At 40.2% G+C, this 20,998-nt stretch overlaps 1 protein-coding gene across 2 annotated transcripts; it reads left to right on the plus strand.

The window, feature by feature from the left end:
• Positions 1-332: 332 nt before the first annotated feature.
• Positions 333-20,998, plus strand: snx25 (sorting nexin 25). 2 transcript variants are annotated; one of them, XM_042493091.2, is made up of 22 exons: positions 333-535; positions 796-1,524; positions 2,924-3,008; positions 7,088-7,304; positions 8,427-8,599; positions 10,224-10,410; positions 10,948-11,018; positions 12,496-12,686; positions 12,775-12,906; positions 14,571-14,720; positions 14,837-14,962; positions 15,070-15,234; positions 15,436-15,567; positions 16,014-16,154; positions 16,849-16,962; positions 17,174-17,251; positions 17,656-17,739; positions 18,673-18,790; positions 19,088-19,154; positions 19,622-19,803; positions 19,905-20,005; positions 20,097-20,998. In XM_042493091.2, exons 2-22 carry the CDS (start codon positions 1,174-1,176, stop codon positions 20,160-20,162), a joined length of 2,931 nt encoding a protein of 976 aa, XP_042349025.1. In that variant the 5' UTR covers positions 333-535; positions 796-1,173; the 3' UTR covers positions 20,163-20,998. The 2 variants fall into 2 exon arrangements, with proteins under 2 accessions (XP_042349025.1, XP_042349024.1); XM_042493090.2 differs by lacking the exon at positions 333-535 and having other exon boundaries at positions 777-1,524.

Below are 20,998 nucleotides of genomic sequence, written 5' to 3' on the forward strand. Positions count from 1 at the left end.
CCTTGTATTCAGACTTTATGATGCCTTTCCACCATAGACTGTACATAATGTCTTCTGTACAGTCTATGCTTTCTAACACAAAACGTAAAACAGATGTTTTTATAATGTCGAACAGCCATTTATCTAAGCCAATTTACTATTATCAAAGAAAAAACAACAGTACAGTTGTACGCTTGATTATAATCCATAGCAGCCCCGTCGATGAGTATTTTCCCCCGCGCCTCCACAGTAACATTGAAACAACACCTCCCGCCTACTTGGGCTGTCATGAGTCCTAAAACAGGCGCACCGTCTGTGGTTAACACACGCGCTGATTGGCTGACACCCCTTCAACGTTCAGAGAGATTGTCAGTCAGCTGGAGCTCGAGGAAAATAACAGTTGTTTTTAACTGTTGAGCATTTTTGGACTTGATACATCTTGTCGTTCCGTTTTTAACATTTTTCAAACGCCATAGCATAGATTCTGATACATTGTTTTACAGAGAGGAGAGCGAGAAAGTAGTGTTGTCGTCGCACACCTTTTTTTAACCGATAGGTAAGTAGGCTAACATTAGCTGATGTTGAATTGGTTATTTAGCAAGCTAGCTAGTTAGCTAGCTGTCGGTGTGACAGTTGGTTTCGCAGTTAAACCAGACAGCAGTTCGAGGTTGTTTGCTTGCTCTCACTTGTATTTCATGTCTCTTTTGCTTTAAAGCAGGCAGCGGTAACTTATATTGGCTTTCAAGTCGATCTTCCTGCTAGCTCAGTTGATTAGCAGCAGTCACTAAGCTACCCTTCCACCTATTTGTCTCCAAGGTGACGGTGGATGTTACTACATCTATCCCATCACCCCGAGTCTCTCTGTCTGCTCTTCGGGCAACTGGCAGCTCCTGTCGCCGACTACAAGACGCGTCTGGTGCCCTGTGCCGCTGCCTGGAGCATAGTGCTGTGAATGACTAAGCCGACGGGGCTCCGTGTCTGTAGCAGCCGGGCGGGCCGATGCTAGAAGCGTGGAAAACATAGCGGCGTGGGTCTGTGAGGAGATGTCAGAGCGGGGATGCCTCGTCTTGGAGACCGTGTTGTAGTCGAGGGTATACACGAGTGTGCACAGTATACCGACTCGGCGTGTGGACCAGCGGAGAAACTTTTCAGCCTAACTAGTAGTGACACATATATGGATGGTGGGGTCGCAGTATGCCCACCCCCTCAACTACCACTACACCACTGCCTGGAGGGAGTAGCAGCACCGGAGGAGAAGAGGGGCCCATGTCTGCCACCTCCACCTCTTCTCTCGGCTCCTCTTTCCGGTTCGTCCCGGCTTTCTGCCTGGGCGTGGTGGCAGCAGTAGTGTTTCAGCTGGCCTGGGGAGGCCTGACTCTCACCTCTTTCTTCTTGAAGTTGTTCATCTATGTGTCCTTCGCCCTGCTGTGTTTCCTGGCTGGGAGTTTTGTTCTGCTAGTCAGGAAAAGTCCTGTCAAAGTCAGCTGCTTTGACAGACACAGGAGGCAGTCAGCTGTGCGGCTGGGGTTCTTCAACAAGCTCATGGTAAGATACTAGTTTCAATTCATTGATAAATAGTACATTACTAGCATTGCACACACTCTACCAAAGATGGGTTAAAAAAATCGATAGATATTGGCTTTAAAATGACATATCACAATCGGCCAATGTGCTGATTTCTGCTGATATTACAAGCCAATATATATTTCTTTTTATTGACAAAGTGTACAGGTACAAAATATCAACCCTAAGTTGAAATACTTTTGCATATTTTGCAGAATGAATGAACATTACATACAAAAAGCATTGCACATACACAAAGCATTGCATTTCATGTTTCCATCTGCTGGTTGGCCATCATGATATGATATATGATATATGATTATGATGTTAATTCCTCTCCTCTACAGGAGAGGCTTGATGATCACTAAAATGAGGTGGGGATAAAACTGTTATCGATATCTGCCACATGGGTTGCCTTTATATCGGCATATCGGATATCGGCAAGAAATCCAATATTGTGCATCCGTAAAACAGATGTTAATAAAGTGTACAAAGTTTGACGTAGTATGCAGTTTTAAAAAGACAAAAATTACAGTATATTGCAATATATGTTATTGCAATACTTACCATTTTCCAGAGCATTTCAAATTGCAATGATATTGTATCGTGACTTAAGTATTGTGATATGATCCTATCATGATGCCTCTGGTAATTCTCTCCATTACTCTCTCTACTATCTCTATTGCATTAGCATTACACTTTGAGTTATAACTAACTGCTAGAATCCATTGATAGAAAACGGCCGAATTCTACTGTTATCTGAGGGCACCTGTTTAACCTTTACTCAACAGACTTGAACAAGTGTAAACATATTGAACAGGCACATCTGATTTTTATGTTTTAATTTTTGTATCCCTCTCAACTGCTTCATACCTCCCTCCCTCCCTCCCCATCTTTCTTCCCTCTCTCATCTTCTCTCCCTGCCCCCCTACCCAGATCCTCACTGTGTTGTTCTATAATAGATGAGTTGGAGTCTCATGCTGCTGGATTTAGACACTCTTAAACGCACAAAAATATACACACACGGATGTAGGGTGATATATTCTCCAAGGAAAATGATTGTGTCCTTGCCTATTAGGCAGCCACAACCCTACGGCTGGCTGCCTTTCAGCTGTGTTTGTTTGCAGCTGTGCAATGATGACTTATTGATGTTGACAGCGGAGGAGTATTGTCACAAGCATTTGTCTGGTGGACATATTGTATGAGCTTTGACAAATTTGGGCTGCCCTGTTTGTTGGAATTTTAGGCTGATTTGACGCACAGCACTTAATGTTCTCTTCCTTCCCTTCCTGTTTTTGTTGCCCAATATTTCCTGATTTTGAGCTGTCGTCCTCATCTATGATGTGAAGTGAGAGATGTGATCTGATGTTGTTTTTTGTAGGCCCGCTTTTTGGTGCCAGTTCAGGAGTCAAGCCTGAGCAGGAGGGTGGTGGTGTCACACAATGTGGACAAAGCTCTAAAGGAAGGTAATGGATCATCTTTTGATATAGTGTCTGAAAATATAAAATATATAAATTATTTAATGCCCTTAAAATCCCCCTCATTGAATTTTGCCTTAAAACAAGATCATGATATTGCAAGCTATTTTTAGTGTCCTGTGCTGTCTAATATGCTGCAGCAGCATGGAGTTGCTTTCAGCAATGCTCTTATATAGTTGTCATATAATATTAAAACTGTGAAAATATTTATGCTTATTTCATTTTATGTAAAAAAAACAACAACTTTTTGCTAACAACCCCTCAATAAATCTAGTTAACAAATGTGTGAGCTAGTTATGCAATAGTACTTTGACAGTGTTGATGCAAAAAGATGACAAGTAGGTGTCCAAAGGCTCTTTCTTTCTTCTTTCTCTCTTTCTTAATTTGGCATGGACAGTGCATACTAATAACATTTCTGAAAACATGGCCATTTTTCACCTCTAGTCCCCAAGCAGGCAATAGATAAAGGCACATGAAAGCGTTGAAAATACTTTCAACAATAAAAGCAGTGAAACTTATACAGACATGACCATAATCTGCACAACAGAGACAAAGAAAGACAGCTTTTATGATGCACAAAGACCTAAGCAAAAATAATGAAAACAAATAAGACAACAAAAAACATGAAAACACCTCACTGTTCTAATGTCCACATCATTGATTTCTGTTAAACCAGGCTCTTAAAGGGATACTTTGATTTTTTTGTAGTGGGGTTTGTAAGAGGTACTTAGTCAGTGTATTGCCTACAGTGATGTCTGCTTGCATGCCTGCAGTTTGGAGAAGCAGGCTGGAGTTAAACACCAACGCTAAGCAGTGTACTGTTTTACCTTACCTTTACCTTTGTGTGATGGTGTACCTTTGGTGAATCCGAATTAACCCTTTTAGATGGCAAAGTCACACCAAAATACCCACAAACTAACTGATCGAGGCAGCGGTAGACCAGCAGCTCTTGTGTTCTCTGATGTTAAATCACTGTTATTCCCAATGGAGTCTGGCCTTGAAAAGAGCAATATAACAGCTTTATTATTAAGTTGGAAACCATTGTCTGACATGAAGTTAAAGCAGTGAAAATATTTGAAATTTTTTAGATGGCTAAAATACATTTTGTTGCTGACCCCTCAACAGCAATAGATTACATAGCTTCCATGTCAGACTCCAGCCTGCTTCTGCAAAATGGGGGCATGCTGGCTGACATCTACTGATTGAAATATATTGTCTATGAATAAGTACCCGATAAAACCCCACTTTAAAAAATCTGAACTATCCCTTCAAAGGAATGAAAAATTTAATTTATACATCCCTCAAAAATCAGTCTCCATTTCAATGAGCGTCTTGGCTGATATTTCTCATTAGTAGACTCTTCATGAAATGTTCACTTGCTACTTCTGTTTTTGAGAAAACTGCTTACTTTTTGTCAGTCACCATGTCCAGATCCCTCCCACTCATAGTGGATTACAACAGTGCAGCGTGTTGGTCATCACGTCCCGTTCAAACGCACACACACACACGTGCACACACACGCGCACACACACACACACACACACACACACACACACACACACACACACACACACACAGACGAGCTGGGGCACAGTGTGTCTGGCTGCCAAGTAACAGATGGCTCCAGGATTTACACAGAGGGTGTGTATTTGCATATGCTCCCATGTGTGTTTGAAAAGGTTTTGGGCGTTGAGTGGTACAAGTTTATGATGACATTATAAGGTTCACAGTCAAAGAACTGTTGTGCCAGTTATTTTGATAAGCAGTGTGTCTGAATCAGTTTTATGTTTGTGCACACATCTGAGAGTTAAATCAAGTACTTAAGTTTAGGGCATTAGCTTACCAGGTGACATGTCAGTGTTATTTTTTGTGTTTTTTGGCTTTAAGAGTGACTTCCAAGCTAATATATTTTAGAATTGGTTTCCAAAGTGAAAGAAAATAGTACTTGATATTTATCTAATTTGGAAGGAATATTTAATTAAAATGATCTACTGTAAAAAATTGCACTTTAGCTTCTATCAAAGCATTAGTCTCTCCATCCATCCAATCACCATATTTTTTGTAAACGTCAGTGAGTGGAGGCTTAACACCAGCCTATCGCAAGACTAACTCATACAGACAGATAAATGCATTCTCACCTACAGACAATAGAGTCACCAGTTCACCTAACCTGGCTGAATGTTGTTGGGCTATGGGTGGAGTGACAAATTTATGCAAACAAATGGAAAATGTGCAGAACCCTTTTGTATGGTAAATGCAAAATAGGCACCAGTATAACAGTGAATGCTGACAGTTTTCTACATGTTCTATGAGAAAAATAGCTATGTCTGCTCCATAATATTGGTGAAATACTGCATAGTTACAATGTTAACGCGAGAGTCACGTGTGCTACCACATCCACCATGTGTGCTCTTCAGTTCTCCTTTTGAAGATGTTCAGATCCTGTGAAGTGCATACGGTTGCTAATTGACATCTTTCACAGATTATTACTTAAGTTATGACACTAATAAGTTGCACATTCTTTCCTTCAAAGCAAACCTGAATTAGTGACATCAGTATGCAGTCATTAAAGTAGTAATGTTAATTGAAATTTCACTGTTGAGTTTCTTCTTCAATGCATAGACTGTTAAGAATACTTTAAGAGCTGCTTCTGATGGTCTGGCTGCAATCTCTTTTTGCAGACTTTGCTTCTTGTACAGTATATATGTTAAAGCCTCTGTCAGTAAGATATGGTTAATAAATAACATCTAGTTGCTGTGGATTGCATCAGAGCAAGAGGGTCTTAATCTGAATCCATCATCCAGCTTTGGCTTTTATGCATGTATTTTTATGGGTTTTCTGCAGGTGCTCTGGTTACTACATCACCATTCAGGTTAGTTGAATTGGTGACTTCACATTTTCTGTAGTTACATTATTTGTATATGAAAACGAGAGGTTGTCTGTCTGAGTTTCTGTCCGATTGTCTTTATCGGCCCCTACAAGATGTCCAATGTGCAATGTCTCGATCCCAGCGATTCTTGCAAATTCGACCATTTCCCATTAATTCTCTGCGACCCTGATGTTTTTACGAATTGCCTGCAACTTTTCACATTATAGATTCTTGTGTAAGTTTCTCCAATCATAGCTGTCCCCCACATAACGTCACCAAACTCACTGTCCTACTTTTGGTTGTGAAGATAAAAACATCTCAGGAAGATGAGTTGTTTTGCAGCATGTGCAACATTGTGGTGGAAAGCCAGTAATGATTGACAAACACTTTTCTACCCTAAAACACACTCTTTGAATGGCTGAAACATGTCAACAACAGACAACACAAATCACTATGACAGAGGTTGTATTTATTGTGCATGCTAAAAGAAGCAAGGTTAGATAGATTAAATATGCATGCTTTGTGGTAGCATGAATTGCAAAGTTGTAACAGTGTGGTTTTATTCCCACTAGAACAAGTTGCCTCAATGTTTAATGAGTTATACAAAAACTTTTTTTTTTTGCAGTTTTCACTTGCTTCTGCAGAGTCATTGCAAAAAAATGCCTTAAAACATCTCAACATGCATTGCAGTTTTTTGAGAAAAAGTACTCTGAAATCGGGCATTTTAGGCTGTAACAATTCCCCAAAAAGCATGTGAAATCCTAGAGGGACCATGTGTCAGCCTTGTGATAGACTGCCTTGTTCAAGCATGTGTGCTACCCTTGTGACCATGCATAGGTTAAGTGCATATAGAAAACAGATGCATGGATGATACTTCCTCCACCTTTAAAATGCTGCACCAGTGTTCACCGGGGTTTTAGGGGAAATGAAACTTAGTGCAGGGCACACAGTTGGTAGTTCTGGGGTTGTGGCTGACTAGAGCTTTCACAATGAAAACAGAGCCAGGTCAAGTCTTCTTGTTGAGAAAGCGTGATATCTCAGCAGTAACTCACCAACAGAAGGCTGGCAGCAACACTTTGTGAACAAAATTTCTTGATTTTTTGCAAAGAAAAAATAAAGTGTCACTAAAGTGTCTCTTTAGTTTTTAACTTCTGGCAAAAATCTTGTTCCGATTCTCTCCATCTGTGTCTTTTCCCAGTGTTTGACTATGCCTACAGAGACTACATCCTGTCCTGGTACATCCCTTTGAGTCGTGATGAGGGCCAGTTGTACTCCATGCTGTCGGAGGACTGGTGGCAGATGATTGGGCAATTGAGATCCAGGCTAGCTGAAATCGACCTTGTCAATGTGGTGTGTTACGACAGCATCCGAATCCTACACACACACTTCACTGACCTCAAGGCTGCATCTGCAAGGTACACACACACACACACACACACACACACACACACACACACACACACACACACACACACACGACTGTAAATAGTATAAGTTATAGGGGTCAACAGATATTGTGTTTTTTAGGGCCGATACCGATTACTAGTAGTCAGTGAGACTGTTAAACAATATTTGGAACCGGTATGCATTTGCAAAATGAATGTCTTTCTGTCAGTATTTGGAATTTGGAAAACTGATAAGTTCAACATCATTCCCAGCAACTTTTTATATAGTCAAGTGAAAATTTAAATAAAAAAACGAATCAATAAAAATAGCTTCCTGATGTTTTCCAATAGTTCCTCCCTTGCTGATGCTTTCCTTGCACTTTTTAATTAATTAATTTTATTAGCGATCATTAAAATAAATCGCTGATAAAGGTAATTGGCAAAATGCCAAATATCGGCCCCAGAAATCTGCCAGGCCAATAATCTGGGGACCCCTAAAAAGTAACATTTGTTAATGCATGACTTTCCCAAGGTGTTTATCTTTTATCAAAGCCAGTGATATAAAGCATTCCTCACTTCTGTGTTCAGCTTCCATCACATGGTGTTCAGACTAACTGTTGTTTGAACAGAAAATATGTCAGATTTGATTTGTTACTGGAAAGATTTTCTTTCCCAGTGTTCATACCCAGCAGCACCATCATGTTATGTACACAGATGGGGTGAAATTATGGCAGTTCAGTACCGCGTAAACAACATTAAAATCCTCGCACATTCACTTCCTTCTTCTCCATGCAGCATCTGCCAGGTACACTTAGAGACAGAGTGATGATTCACACACCATCTGGTTTCATTATCCCCGCAAGTCAGGCGAGACTTTTGATTTGATCACACTACAGAGATGTCTGGCCTCCCTCAACTTCAGTAGTTTAGGAACAATGTAGCAGCAGTGCATCTTGTTCAGTTGGGTTTTAGAAGCAAAGTCAGTGAGATACGACACAGCTGAACTATGAAAAACAATGGCAGTGTAAGCTATGTCGGTGAAGTCTGATCTTTTCTAACATCATCTGATGTCTAGCTGTGCTGGAGTAACACTGTGTCTCTTTCTGTTTAGATCTCAGTCTTAATCTGCGTCTCTCTCATGTGTGTATCCAGACCAGAGGAGTGTGCTCGGCCGTTTCCTCTCCATCCCTGTTTGGTCAGTCCGGACTCTGAGCTGGCATTCCTTCGCTGTGTAGCCAGAATATTGCTGCTATGTCTGCTGCCACAAAAGGATGCCAAGTCACATACACTACGATGCTGCCTCACAGAAGTCATCACTACTAAAGGTACTGTGTGTGTGTGTGTGTGTGTGTGTGTGTGTGTGTGTGTGTGTGTGTGTGTGTGTGTGTGTGTGTGTGTGTGTGTGTGTGTGTGTGTGTGTGTGTGCGCTTGCAAGTATTGTACTATCACAATACTGAACCTTTTTTTTTTGGGTCAGCTGGTAAAGACAAACTCTAAAAGCCCAGACACCCCAAAATAACATCAAAGAACTAGTAGCAACAAATGCAGAGTCTTGCTTTGCCTTATGTTAATTGAATTAAGTCTAAACCAATTTTTTATGCCTCTGCACTGGTGATAGCCGAAGCTGGAGGCATTATGTTTTCTGGTTGTCCGTCTGCCTGCCCATCTGGCACATTCATGTGAACGCAATATCTCAGGTGCACCTTGAGGGACTATTTTTCAAATTTGGCACAAGCGGTCATTTGGACTCGAGAATAAAATGGTTAGCTTTTAGTTGTCAAATGTCACTGTGACCTTGTTAGTCTCATTTTTTGGCACAAAATTTGACAAAAAAATTTGGCACAGATGAACTGAATAGACTTTGGTGGTCAAAGGTCAAGGTCACAGTGACCTTTCACTCATCTCATTCTTATGAAAGCAATATCTCAAGAACACCTTGCGGTCATTTCCTCAAATTTGACACAAACATTCGCTTGGTCTCAACAATGAGCTGATTAGAATTTTGTGTTCAAAGGTCAAGGTCACTGTGACCTTGCATTTGTCACATTTTTGTGAATAGAATATCTAAAGATGGCCTTGAGGGAGTTTCCTCGAATTTTGCGCAAACCTCCACTTGGACTCAAGAATGATCTGATTAGTGATCAAAAGTCAAAGGTCAGGATCACAATGAACTCATAAAACATTTTTTTTGCCATAACTCAAGAATCTTGGGTGCCCACCTTGAAACTGTGCTAATCATATAGATCGTCTGTGCTGCCAGGTTGAAGATGTGTGAAGCATCCATATTTTCACAAACATGGACGTAAAGTGTAAGTGCAACTTGACTGGTGCGAAAAGGCATAAAACAGCATGTTGGTATATCTATTTTGAATTAATGAATTACATGTACAATTACCTCATCATATTCAATGTCAGAAGGTAAAAAAGATGCCTTGGGTCATATCACACAAGTGAAACACGAGCTGTTACCGATGTTGCATTAAAGGAGAGCTATGTACGTATGTAACTTCCTTATGAATTCTAGATGACTGCCAGGTAAAATATGTAGGCATTAAAGAGGAAAACTGAGCAACGATTGAAAAGAGCTGTGAGGCGAGTGTTTGTAGTCCCGGGGGACTGCAGAGGTGGGTTCATTTCAGTTCAGTGGCAGATCCATTTCACTGTGTTGTAATTATCCAGTCTAGCTTTAAAGATGGTGGTTTGGCTACAAGGGCAGAGTGAATGCTCGTATCTGTTTGTACAAAGCAACATACATCTGATGTTAGTGAGTATTTTGGCTCTAGAAGACTTCAATGTATATATTCATTTACTTTGTAACTTTACAGCATTTCTTAGAAGAATCAGACTCAATTTATAACATTCAGTCAATGTGTTTATTTATATATAGTTTTTGTATCTTTTCGTGTGTGTGTGTGTGTGTGTGTGTTGTTATGTGTCTTTGTGCTCCAGTGTTGAAGCCTTTGGTAGAAGTGCTCAGCGATCCAGACTCTATAAACAGGATGCTGTTGTCTCAGCTGGAGCAGAGGGAGCAGCAGGCCGAGCAGCAGAAAAAAGCCTACACCTACGCTGCCTCCTATGAAGACTTCATCAAACTGATATCAACGTCTACTGATGTCAATTTCCTCAAACAACTCAGGCAAGACACCAAAGGCACACACACACACACACACACACACACACACACACACACACACACACACCTGCACTGCCATATAAAACCGAGACTGTCATATTTTTGAATAGATTTTTTTTAAAGAACCACACTGTACATATACACAAATACACACAAACATGTTAACCAGACAGTTAACCACACACAGTCTATTTACTGCTGTGGGGTTACTATGGGAACAGACACTGTCTCTGTGGCTGTATACTAGATCTAAATGCAGCCTGGACATGATACTGCCATAGTGTCCTGTTAGTTTGAGGAATAATGGCTCAATACTGATTCCCAACATAGACTCAGTTACCTCAATGTTTGCATTTTGTACTATATATGATACATTTTTTAATCTACACATTTTTTTCACTATGTTATCACATAATTATGTATTTATATCTTGATTACTTAATTAATATTCAGTTTATTTATGTAAAGAGAGTCCATTTTGATTTGATTGATTGACTCCAGCATCTGATTGAAATTTTACACTTCTGTTTCTTTTTGCAGGTATCAGATAGTGGTAGAGATTATTCATGCCACCACCATCAGCAGCCTCCCTCAACTCAAGAAGCAGAAAGGTACAAAAACACTGCAATTCACCATATGACAGAAAGGCTAAAACCAGTTAAAATTCACCGCAGCTGAACAGCTAGCTAATGTGCCGTTAATACATCATGTAGGGAAGCATTCATTATAGTGACTAGTTGTCCAACAGTTGTCCAATTCTTCCTTTTTTGTGTCACTGCATTGACTGTGGCAGTCCCTTGTAGAGAGCTGGGCGATCAGGTCTGACGTGACCTTTGAGCTATTGTCAGTTACTAGCAAAATGGCCCAAAGGCACTGAGTTCATCCTCATGTCAATGTGAGTTTAAGACTGATAACTAAATGAATGGTAACAGAAACTGAGAGTTTAAGAGGAACACCACCTAAATAAAGAAATCCAATATGGTATCTCCATGGTCTAGGAGAGCCAGAAAACAGAGAAGTCTCAAACTTGTATTGTCATAGGGTATGGAGTCTGAGCTGCTCCATAGACAAAAAATGAGAGCCTGATTTTGTGGACCCACAGAATGTTTGTTTCTTTTTTATACCCAAATGAGCGTTATTCTATTGCAGTGTTCTCCGTTCTGAAACAGAACGTGTTCATATACTTAGAACATTCCCCTCAGTGTCATCTAGTACAACATGTTTCACAATGTACTGTCTATGGAGCAGATCTAGGCTTAATACTTGTTGACATTACAAATTTGAGTTTTAGAACTCTAGTTTTTGGATTTAGAAAAATCCTAGGGGGCTCATCCAGTCGACGAGATGAATGTCACCTCACTTAAATTTCAACCTGCTGGTCGATGGATCATTAAAGTCATTAGGATTTCTCCTTTGGCACCATTTATATCTGCAGCGTGGCTACAGACAAACAAAGACCTGAGAGTGAAAGGCCGCTGCCTTGCCAAGAGCCCTTGCTCTCCATATAAATATTTACAGAGCCGTGATAATTAAATCCATGAGTGCACTCTTGGTCACATTTTTTTTTCCTTCACAAGTCGTGTTTTTTAATTATAGTATTACTTTTCGGTCTACTCGTTTGGATTTGCATTATTTTCTTGAAAATACATATTTTTTAGTTATTTTATTCAGTTATATGTCCTTCCTTTATGTTTTGGTGTGGCTAAATGGTAGATGGACTTCTAATTATACTAACTTACACTAGTTACAATAAATATGATTATATTTGTCCATAAAACTCTTGCCATATGCTAATGATTAAGATGATGATGTAAGTTAGTTTAGGAATCATTGTGCAGTATCCAGTAAATGCACCCATGAGCATAAGTATGTTCACACATATGAAAATCAGTGTAGTGTGGAACATTGCTTTCATAACCCACGATTGCCTGAAAGTACCTGTTTTTTCCACACAGTTAGCAAAGTTTAGCAACTTTACTTGATGGTTCAGTGTCTTCCTGCTAGGTAGTTGTACTATTGTGTATTATTGTGTGACTACAGCTGGCTCACACTGGCTCACACCTTTCTTCTGCTGTCACTCTCTCTCAGACCGAAAAGGTAAAGAGTCAGCAGCCATGAAGGCAGACCTGCTGAGGGCCAGAGATATGAAACGATATATCAATCAGCTGACTGTTGCTAAGAAACAATGTGAGAAACGGATACGCCTACTCGGTGGACCAAACTATGAGAACAATGAGGAAGGAGGGGCTGATGACAGCGATGATCCGCAGAGTCAGAAGGTAGGGCTTGATGTAAGGTGGACATGGAATGATAATAATTTTTTAGAAGAGACTGACATTTTGTCAATTTCTCTCTCTCTCCATCCAGATTCTCCAGTTTGATGACATCATGTGTAATCCAGGTTACAGGGAGCATTTCAGAGTTTACATGGAGAGAGTTGATAAGAGAGCTCTGATCAGCTTCTGGGAGCTGGTGGAAACACTTAAAACTGCCAATAAGGTAACCAGCACTAACACACACACACACACACACACACACACACGCGCACGCACGCACACACACGCGCGCACGCGCGCGCGCACACACACACACACACACACACACACACACACACACACACACACACACATTGCAGAGGGTTTAGCTAGGGCTGGGTGATATAGCCAGAAATGTTATTAAATTTTTAATATCAGTCAATATCCATAATTATTACGACTAACATTTAACGATTAACAATTGTTATATTTTCATGTTTAAAGGCTTTTTTTGCTCCTGAGTGAAAGTTCAACAAACCACACGGTTACATTTGGTTAAAATTATTAGATAGATAGATAGATAGATAGATAGATAGATAGATAGATAGATATCTACTGTCTACTGCAGCCTGTCTACTGCTCTGGGGAAGAAAAAAAGTTTTTTGGTCTGTAAGCCCGTGTGCATATCATTCAGTCTGCCTAAGAGGAGGGTGGAAAACATGCGGTGTCCACGATATGAGGAGTCTCTCCTCCTGATGTGAGAGGCCTGTTTGTAAAGACGACCTGAGTAAATTTCACACAGGTTTGGAAGTGGGGAGCCGATGATCCACTGGGCTGGTTGTTGTCAGAACATGACAGACAATTTCCAAAAAAGCAGAACATTGGGGCGCCTGGTGGCTCAGTGGATAGAGTGGTGCCCCATATACAGAGGTTGTATCCTTGCCGCAGCGGCTGCCGGTTTGATTCCAGCCTCGACCCTTTGCTGCATGTTGCCCCCTCTCTCTCCCCCTTTCATGCTTAAACTGTCCTGTCCATTAAAGACAATAAAAGCCCAAAAAATAATCTTTAAAAAAAAACAAAAAACGGAGCATTTCACAAATCTGAAGTAGATTCAAAAATGATTATTTACAAGGTTCCCATTGTCATGGAAAACCAGGAAAAGTCATGGAACTTCACAATCAACATTTTTTTTAATGAAACCTAACAGCATATTTATTTTCTATGGCTGTCGATGTACCATCGCTCTAAAGTGGGCCAATATATGCCAATGTTTTGTTTACTATCATGTATGCTTCTTCATTTTCTCCCCCTATATAGCTGAAATTCTGTTTTCAGTGGAGTCTGAATCTAATATGTTTAAGCCATATTTGGAATATCCAGATTGTATTTAGATTGATTTTAGATTTCAGTTTAGATAGTGAAAAAATGAAATGAAATGCTATTTTTGCAAATTGCATTCCAAAAGGAATGTGATTCCAATTGGATTTCTACAGATGCGTTTCAATGTGGATGCTCTGGCCGCTCAAATCTGATCTAAAAGTGTATTTTTGCATCACCCACAATGTGACACAAAATGATGACAGCAAATCTGAGGGAAGCGCTGAGCAGAGTCCATGCTGCTACCAAGAACTAGACAAATTATCAAGACAAATCTCGTACCGTTTTTCCTTCTTCTTTGTTGGAAGACTGCGTAACCAGCATAGTTAGGTAAGTACTGATACCTACGTCATTACTGCAGCAACCCATGAAGATGGATTGGTCATGTCTGTACACACAAATCCGATCTTTTCACTTTTATATAACAGTGAGAACAGTCTATGCTGAAGATCTGATCTTAGAAACAAATCTGATTTGCCTGCAATCTCAGCATGGTCTCACTGCCCATTTGTTTATTTATGTGTGTGACAGAATGAAGTGCCCCAGATTGTAGGGGAGATCTACCAAAAATTCTTTGTGGAGAGCAGGGAGATTCCAGTGGAAAAGTTTCTCCTTAAGGAGATCCAGCAGAGTCTGGTGGGGAACAGAGGAACACAAGTCTTTGTCCGACTACAGGAACAGGTAACTGATGCTTCCTTCCTTACTTATTAAAGGTCCTAAGAGGCCCAAGAAACAATGGCATGTTTACGTCTGAAGGTGACAATAAAGCATTCCTGCTTCTTTCATACATCCTTTAGGTGGCTGAGACGATGAGAGAGCGTTATTACCCCTCCTTCTTGGTTTCTGATCTCTACGACAGGCTGATCAGACGGGATGAGCAGCACAGCCAATCACAGTGTAGCACTGAGGAGAAAGAGGAAGGGGTCAGACATACACTATGTATTCAAAAATCTGTTTAAGGTATCATTTGTAAGTGTCTATTGCCTCTGTTATTGCATATTTTAATAAATATGTATAATTTATTTTGCAGTGCCAGGGTCTAGACGCAGGAGAGGAGGTGGGCGATGAAGGTACTAAAGGAATCAATGAGCAGGCCAGCTATGCCGCTACTAAACTCCGACAACTCTACGACAAACTGGAGTACAAGCGACAGGCCCTGGGCTCCATCCAGAATGCACCCAAACCAGACAAAAAGGTAAAATACAAGCAAATGTGACAAAACACACCCTGGATTCACTCTATACGTTCACAGCAGGATAAAACACACACACAGACCCATCCAGTACGATTCCCAAAATTCTAATAAATAGAATACATTGCTATTCATTTCAATGTCACATCTTTATTTAACTTTGATTTACATGCTAGTTAAAACCTTTATCTTGTGTGTTTGTAGATTGTGAGCAAACTAAAAGAAGAGATCGGAGCCATGGAGAGAGAACACGGTGAGCTCCAGCAACATATCAGCAGGACTGACTGGTGGTGTGAAAACCTGGGGCACTGGAGGGCTACGATCACCACTGCTGAGGTAATGTGTTGTTTTACCACAAACAACACCTGGCTGCTCTTACCACTACTGAAGATGAAAGCTACCTGGAACCAACTGGCTGATTTCTAGTGTAGAAGCTAAGGCACTCGAGTGCTCTGATGACATTCCCTTCCACTTATAGACTTTATTTGAGGGGCAGCTACTGAAACCATTTACAAAAGTGTGCTGAGATGCATCTGACAGCAAAGCTCAGTGTGCCTCCAGTCCACCGAAACAACTACAGATACAGAAATATATTATAATATATATTATATATAATATATAAAATTTTAGTTCCAGGCTAATATTAATGATGCAGTCATTGAGACATTTGTGTGTTAAACTGTGTGTGTGTGTGTGTGTGTGTGTGTGTGTGTGTGTGTGTGTGTGTGTGTGTGTGTGTGTGTGTGTGTGTGTGTGTGTATGTATGTATGTATGTATTCCAGGCTACTGAAGAGGGTGGTGAGACAGTAGCTTGTTACAGTGTGTGTGTTAGCCTGGTAGAAGGAGAGGAGACGGCCAACAGTCGCTGGAGCGTCCAGAGAAAACTCACTGAATTCCAGATGTTGCACCGCAAACTCACTGAGGTAACACAACACCAAACTTAGACATCTATGAATTCATTTTCTCACTGTTTCAAAGCTATGCACAATGTTTGCACCACGCCTGATAAAATGCAACCACACTCTTGAGCTCTTCTTAGACATTTTTGTTTTTACACACCTACAAGATGCACACTGTAGTCAGGCCTCTGAAGATATAATGATAAACATCTGTGAGCCCTGCCTCTAGTGTTTTTCTTGTATGCCTCTACACTGTGTAACATTAGACATCCAGTCGGCAGTATAATTAGATCTAGGTGCAAGCATGCTGCATCATTACTGGCTCATGGACGCTGATGAAATTTACTCATTAGGTATCAGAATTTAGTACCGAATAACAAGGCCTATTTTGATGCCCAATAGTCTCAAAGCAATTTGGTCTGTGCCATAAAAATATCAAAGTTTAGTAGCCAGCCCCTGAACAAATTGTGTTCACTCTATCAACATATATTAGATAAGATAAATTACAATGGCAATGTGATACAGAAAGGTGCCTAAGTGGTGGAGTCAGCATCTCATCTAAATGTATTGATATGCTATACTGTATTATTTAGAATTAAGGAAACCAAGTGGAAATGCAATAAAACATACTTTGTTTTTGCCATTAATTTGGCATATTTTTTCATTATTGCAAAAGCACATTTCAGTCTCTTCCTTCCTTACTTCCTTCCTTCCTCAGTGTTTTCCATCATTGAAGAAACTCCAGTTACCGTCGCTCAGTAAACTTCCCTTCAAATCCATCGACCAGAAGTTCTTAGACAAGAGCAAAACTCAGCTCAATGCCTTTCTCCAGGTAAACATGCAAACAGTTCTCGCTGAAAAGCTATATTACATATAACTTATATCACTGCTAACTTGACAAGAGTATGCAGTAACTTGTTTGTGTGTGTGTTTGTGTGTGTGTGTGTGTGTGTGTGTGTGTGTGTGTTTGTGTTTGAGTTTGTGTGTGTGTGTGTGTGTGTGTGTGTGTGTGTGTGTGTGTGTGTGTGTGTGTGTGTGTGTAGCGTCTGCTGACAGATGAGCGACTGTGCCAGTCAGAAGCTCTCTATGCGTTCCTCAGCCCGTCCCCAGAGCACCTCAAGGTAACCGAATTTGCATCCTTGCATATTTACGTTTCAAATAAGTCAGGGCTACTAATATATTATTATTATATATCATGCAAACATGCATTTTATATTCATTACAATGAACAACTACAATATAGTTTGTTTATTCAGGTCAGTTTTATTAGATGAGGCTTCCTTCCGGTAGACAGAATGATTAAAAAAACTGAATGTGAAGCAGCAGTTAAGGGATGTTGTGAAATATGTGCACAGTCCTGTCCATGATTTATCAAGCTTCTACCAGTACTTTAATTTGTCCTCTTTTGGACAAATACAACTAGATTTGTCCAGATGAGGACGTCTGTAGCTCTGGCCCATGAGAGCATTAATTTGACTCCATGCAGTATATACTGTGTAGTGATGATTTTGTTCAATGTTTGAAGGTGATGTCAATCCAGAAGAAATCATCTTTCTCTCTGGCCTCCTTCCTGGAGAGGCTCCCTGGAGATTTCTTTTCTCATACTGAGGTAAACAGTCATTCAAGATTGGTGAAGTAACAATGTGGACAGTCTTAACACTTCACAGACCAGATGCAGAAAACTCTGTATATCCACTACTCAAATTGCGCACAAAGACAGAGATGTGCATATGCATTCTTTTCAGATTTATTAAGCTGCACGTACGCCTGATTCTCTATTATAAATCTCAATCACTATTGACTTGGGTGCACTTGCAGAAGCCTCATTTCCAATCCCACAGTTTGCCATAAAATACCCTTAAACATCTGTTTGCATATATTTGTTTATGCTCCACCACTTATTAAGCCTGTCAATGAGAAATATGACAAAGAAAGAGCAATTTCACCAACTGTGTCACATCAGTGAGGTTTTCCAATATGGCAGCTGTTACTACGCACAGCTGTAGCAATTAGTAGCGCCTGTACCACTAATTCATCACATGTCTCTGCAAACCATCATTGCAGTGAAATCTCAATCATCCTTATTATAAAAAAGAGGGACGATAAATGATTCAATCACAGTGCTCAAGTGGAAACAGACGTCACAAAGTGAGTCACAATTCAGGATCAAATTATGTGACAACAGGGAGATGATGACTTATATGTTAATAAAAAGAATGATGCATGACTCAGAGATAATAATTAAAAAAAACATCATGAATGCTCCTTTGATTAACTTTTTAGAGAATGCTGTGTAGCCTGCAAAAATAACACAATCAGGGAAATAAACAAACATCTCACCTGCAGCTAGCTCAGTTTAATCCGTGTGTATTCCTGGTTTGAAATCAGCATGAGGTGTGCATGTTAACCCTGCACATTCTTCCGTTACAAAAATCAATTTTTGTGTGGGCGTACGCATGGTTTTTGTGCATACTCATCCTCATTGATTAGGCCCTAGCTGTGTGGCATCCTCATTTGGTTTGCGTGTGATTGGTGTCTCCAGGAGGAGGCTGACGACGACAGTGACTTATCAGACTATGGTGATGAGGGAGATGGGAGGAAAGACGCCTTGGCTGAGCCATGCTTCATGCTCATAGGGGAGATCTTTGAACTCAGAGGAAGTGAGTAGTACTCTGTTGCCTTTTTAAATCTCTGTCGTATTTTCTATTTTAATAGCAATACACAACTTATAGAGTCTGACATGAAAGAGACAGAAGCCTACTGTATATAATGAACATAGAAAATGTTCCATATTAAACCGAAAGGCTACACCTTTGTTGCTTTGTTTTGGGTGCAATTTTTTAGGTGTTCTCTTTTTGGGATGAAAAAATGAATTCTGACTCATCTGAGAGTATTTTTCTGATCAGCTTTCCTTCTCTCACTGTCTGTCTGTCTGTCTGTTCGACCGTCTGTCTCAGTGTTTAAGTGGGTGAGGAAGACTCTAATTGCACTAGTCCAGGTGACATTTGGACGAACTATTAACAAGTAAGTTCTAGCAGCTTAGCATTTTAACTGTCACATTTTCAAAAAAATCAGGCTTTACCAAATAACAGCTAACAAATTATTAATTTTGATAAATTGTAATGCAATCTATAGGGCTTAATCACAAAATATTTTGAAGAATTTGCTTTGTTTCATTAATTCATAGTGTCTCTGCTACCATATTTGAGCAAAAGTTAACAGGTGACTTCGTATTTGTTGTGATATCTAATGAAGGCCTTGAGAGAATTTTTCAAATATGGCAATAACATCAATTTAGGCCTAACGATGCACTGACTAAACAGGTTTTTGGCCATAACTCAAGAATTCACAACATTTTACAAGAAAGAAACAATTATGTACCAGAGAGACACAGGATTAAAACTGGGAAAATGCATTTTTCATTTCACTGGGGACCTGAAGTGTTTTCTGAGATCAGCTATGAGGCTAACATCCTCCGTGCTTTATTACAGACAGATCCGGGACACAGTAAACTGGATCTTCTGTGAACAGATGTTGGTGTGCTACATCAGTGTGTTCAGGGACACCTTCTGGCCCAACGGGAAGCTGGCACCACACGTCAAGGTCCGCACTGACACGGAGCGGAGTGAAACGAAGGAAAGGGCTCAGCAGAAACTACTTGACAACATCCCAGGTAGCAACTAAATCACATTAGAAACATGACTTGTAGACATTAAATATGAGAACACCTCTAGACCCTTTTTTTCTTTGTTTCAATATGATGTTTTATATCAGACGCACTAGCAAATCTGGTCGGCCAGCAGAACGCCCGCTTTGGAATCATCAAGATCTTCAATGCCCTGCAGGAGGCTAGTGCCAACAAACATCTTCTCTATGTAAGAAAAATGTCTGATAATATCTGATTTCATTCATTTGATTTCATATGAAGCTACAGCTGCAAAAACATTGTGTTAATGTCTCCATTAGGTCTTGATGGAAATGTTACTGAAGGAAGTGTGCCCTGAACTCAGCACGGAGGTGGACAACATCTGAACCTACACACGCACACACATACACACACATACACACTCAACACAGAGTCTTTGGATCTTTTAGGCCTTTCCGTAGCAGACCAATCATAAACTGCCAAGCTAGTCAGGGAGACGGCCTTTTTGGTACAACCTCAGACAGAAAGCATCGGCGTCGGCGAGACACACGCTGACTCTGTTTGTAGAACTTTGCTGTGAAATGATGAAAAGCTGAGCTGACACCAGACTGAAGGGGGCTGATGTTTGACTTTGTTGTGGCACAGATCCAAACCGTTCTGTCTGAACAGGCAGAAAATCTGACTTCTTCCTGTCTAGGCAGCCTTCTAATTAAGAAATATTACATTTGGACCTAAAAGTCCACATTCACACAAGAACAAACTGTATTTTTGACATTAAGTGACCCACGTCTGCACTGAAACATCGGATCTGTACCACAACAAAAAAAATGTGTGTAAATTGTGAGAGTCTATAGATTTCAATGAAGAATATCAATATGTGAAAGTAAACAACTTGATTGTTTGGCCATCAGTTTCTAGAGCTGATAATCTAAAGACCTCGATTAAATGCAGCAACGACAGGTCAAGTTCAGATTTTTTTGTCGCCCTCTGAAGGCAAACAGTGTGTCATTGCCCACAGACCTCCGAACATTCCTCGTACACACAACCTGAGCAACAACACTTGTGTTCTGTGATTCTCGTTAAAGGCTTATAATTGTGCAATATAATGTCATGTAAAAGTCATTGTGATGATTTTATTTATGATTATTATTGATAGATTTTATTTTTACCAAAAATTGTTTAGAGAGCGTTTATATAAGCAATAAATTGCAAACAAAAAGAG

Source organism: Plectropomus leopardus, chromosome 8 (genome assembly GCF_026936395.1).
Source record: "Plectropomus leopardus strain MGB_pleo_1.0 chromosome 8, ASM2693639v1, whole genome shotgun sequence".
Lineage (NCBI taxonomy): Eukaryota > Metazoa > Chordata > Actinopteri > Perciformes > Serranidae > Plectropomus > Plectropomus leopardus.

Coding starts and splice junctions, on each gene's coding strand:
- snx25 (XM_042493091.2), top strand. CDS start 1,174: ATGCCCACCCCCTCAACTACCACTACACCACTGCCTGGAGGGAGTAGC. Junction 15,235..15,435: donor CACCCAAACCAGACAAAAAG/GTAAAATACAAG, acceptor GTGTGTTTGTAG/ATTGTGAGCAAACTAAAAGA. Junction 20,006..20,096: donor CCAACAAACATCTTCTCTAT/GTAAGAAAAATG, acceptor TGTCTCCATTAG/GTCTTGATGGAAATGTTACT.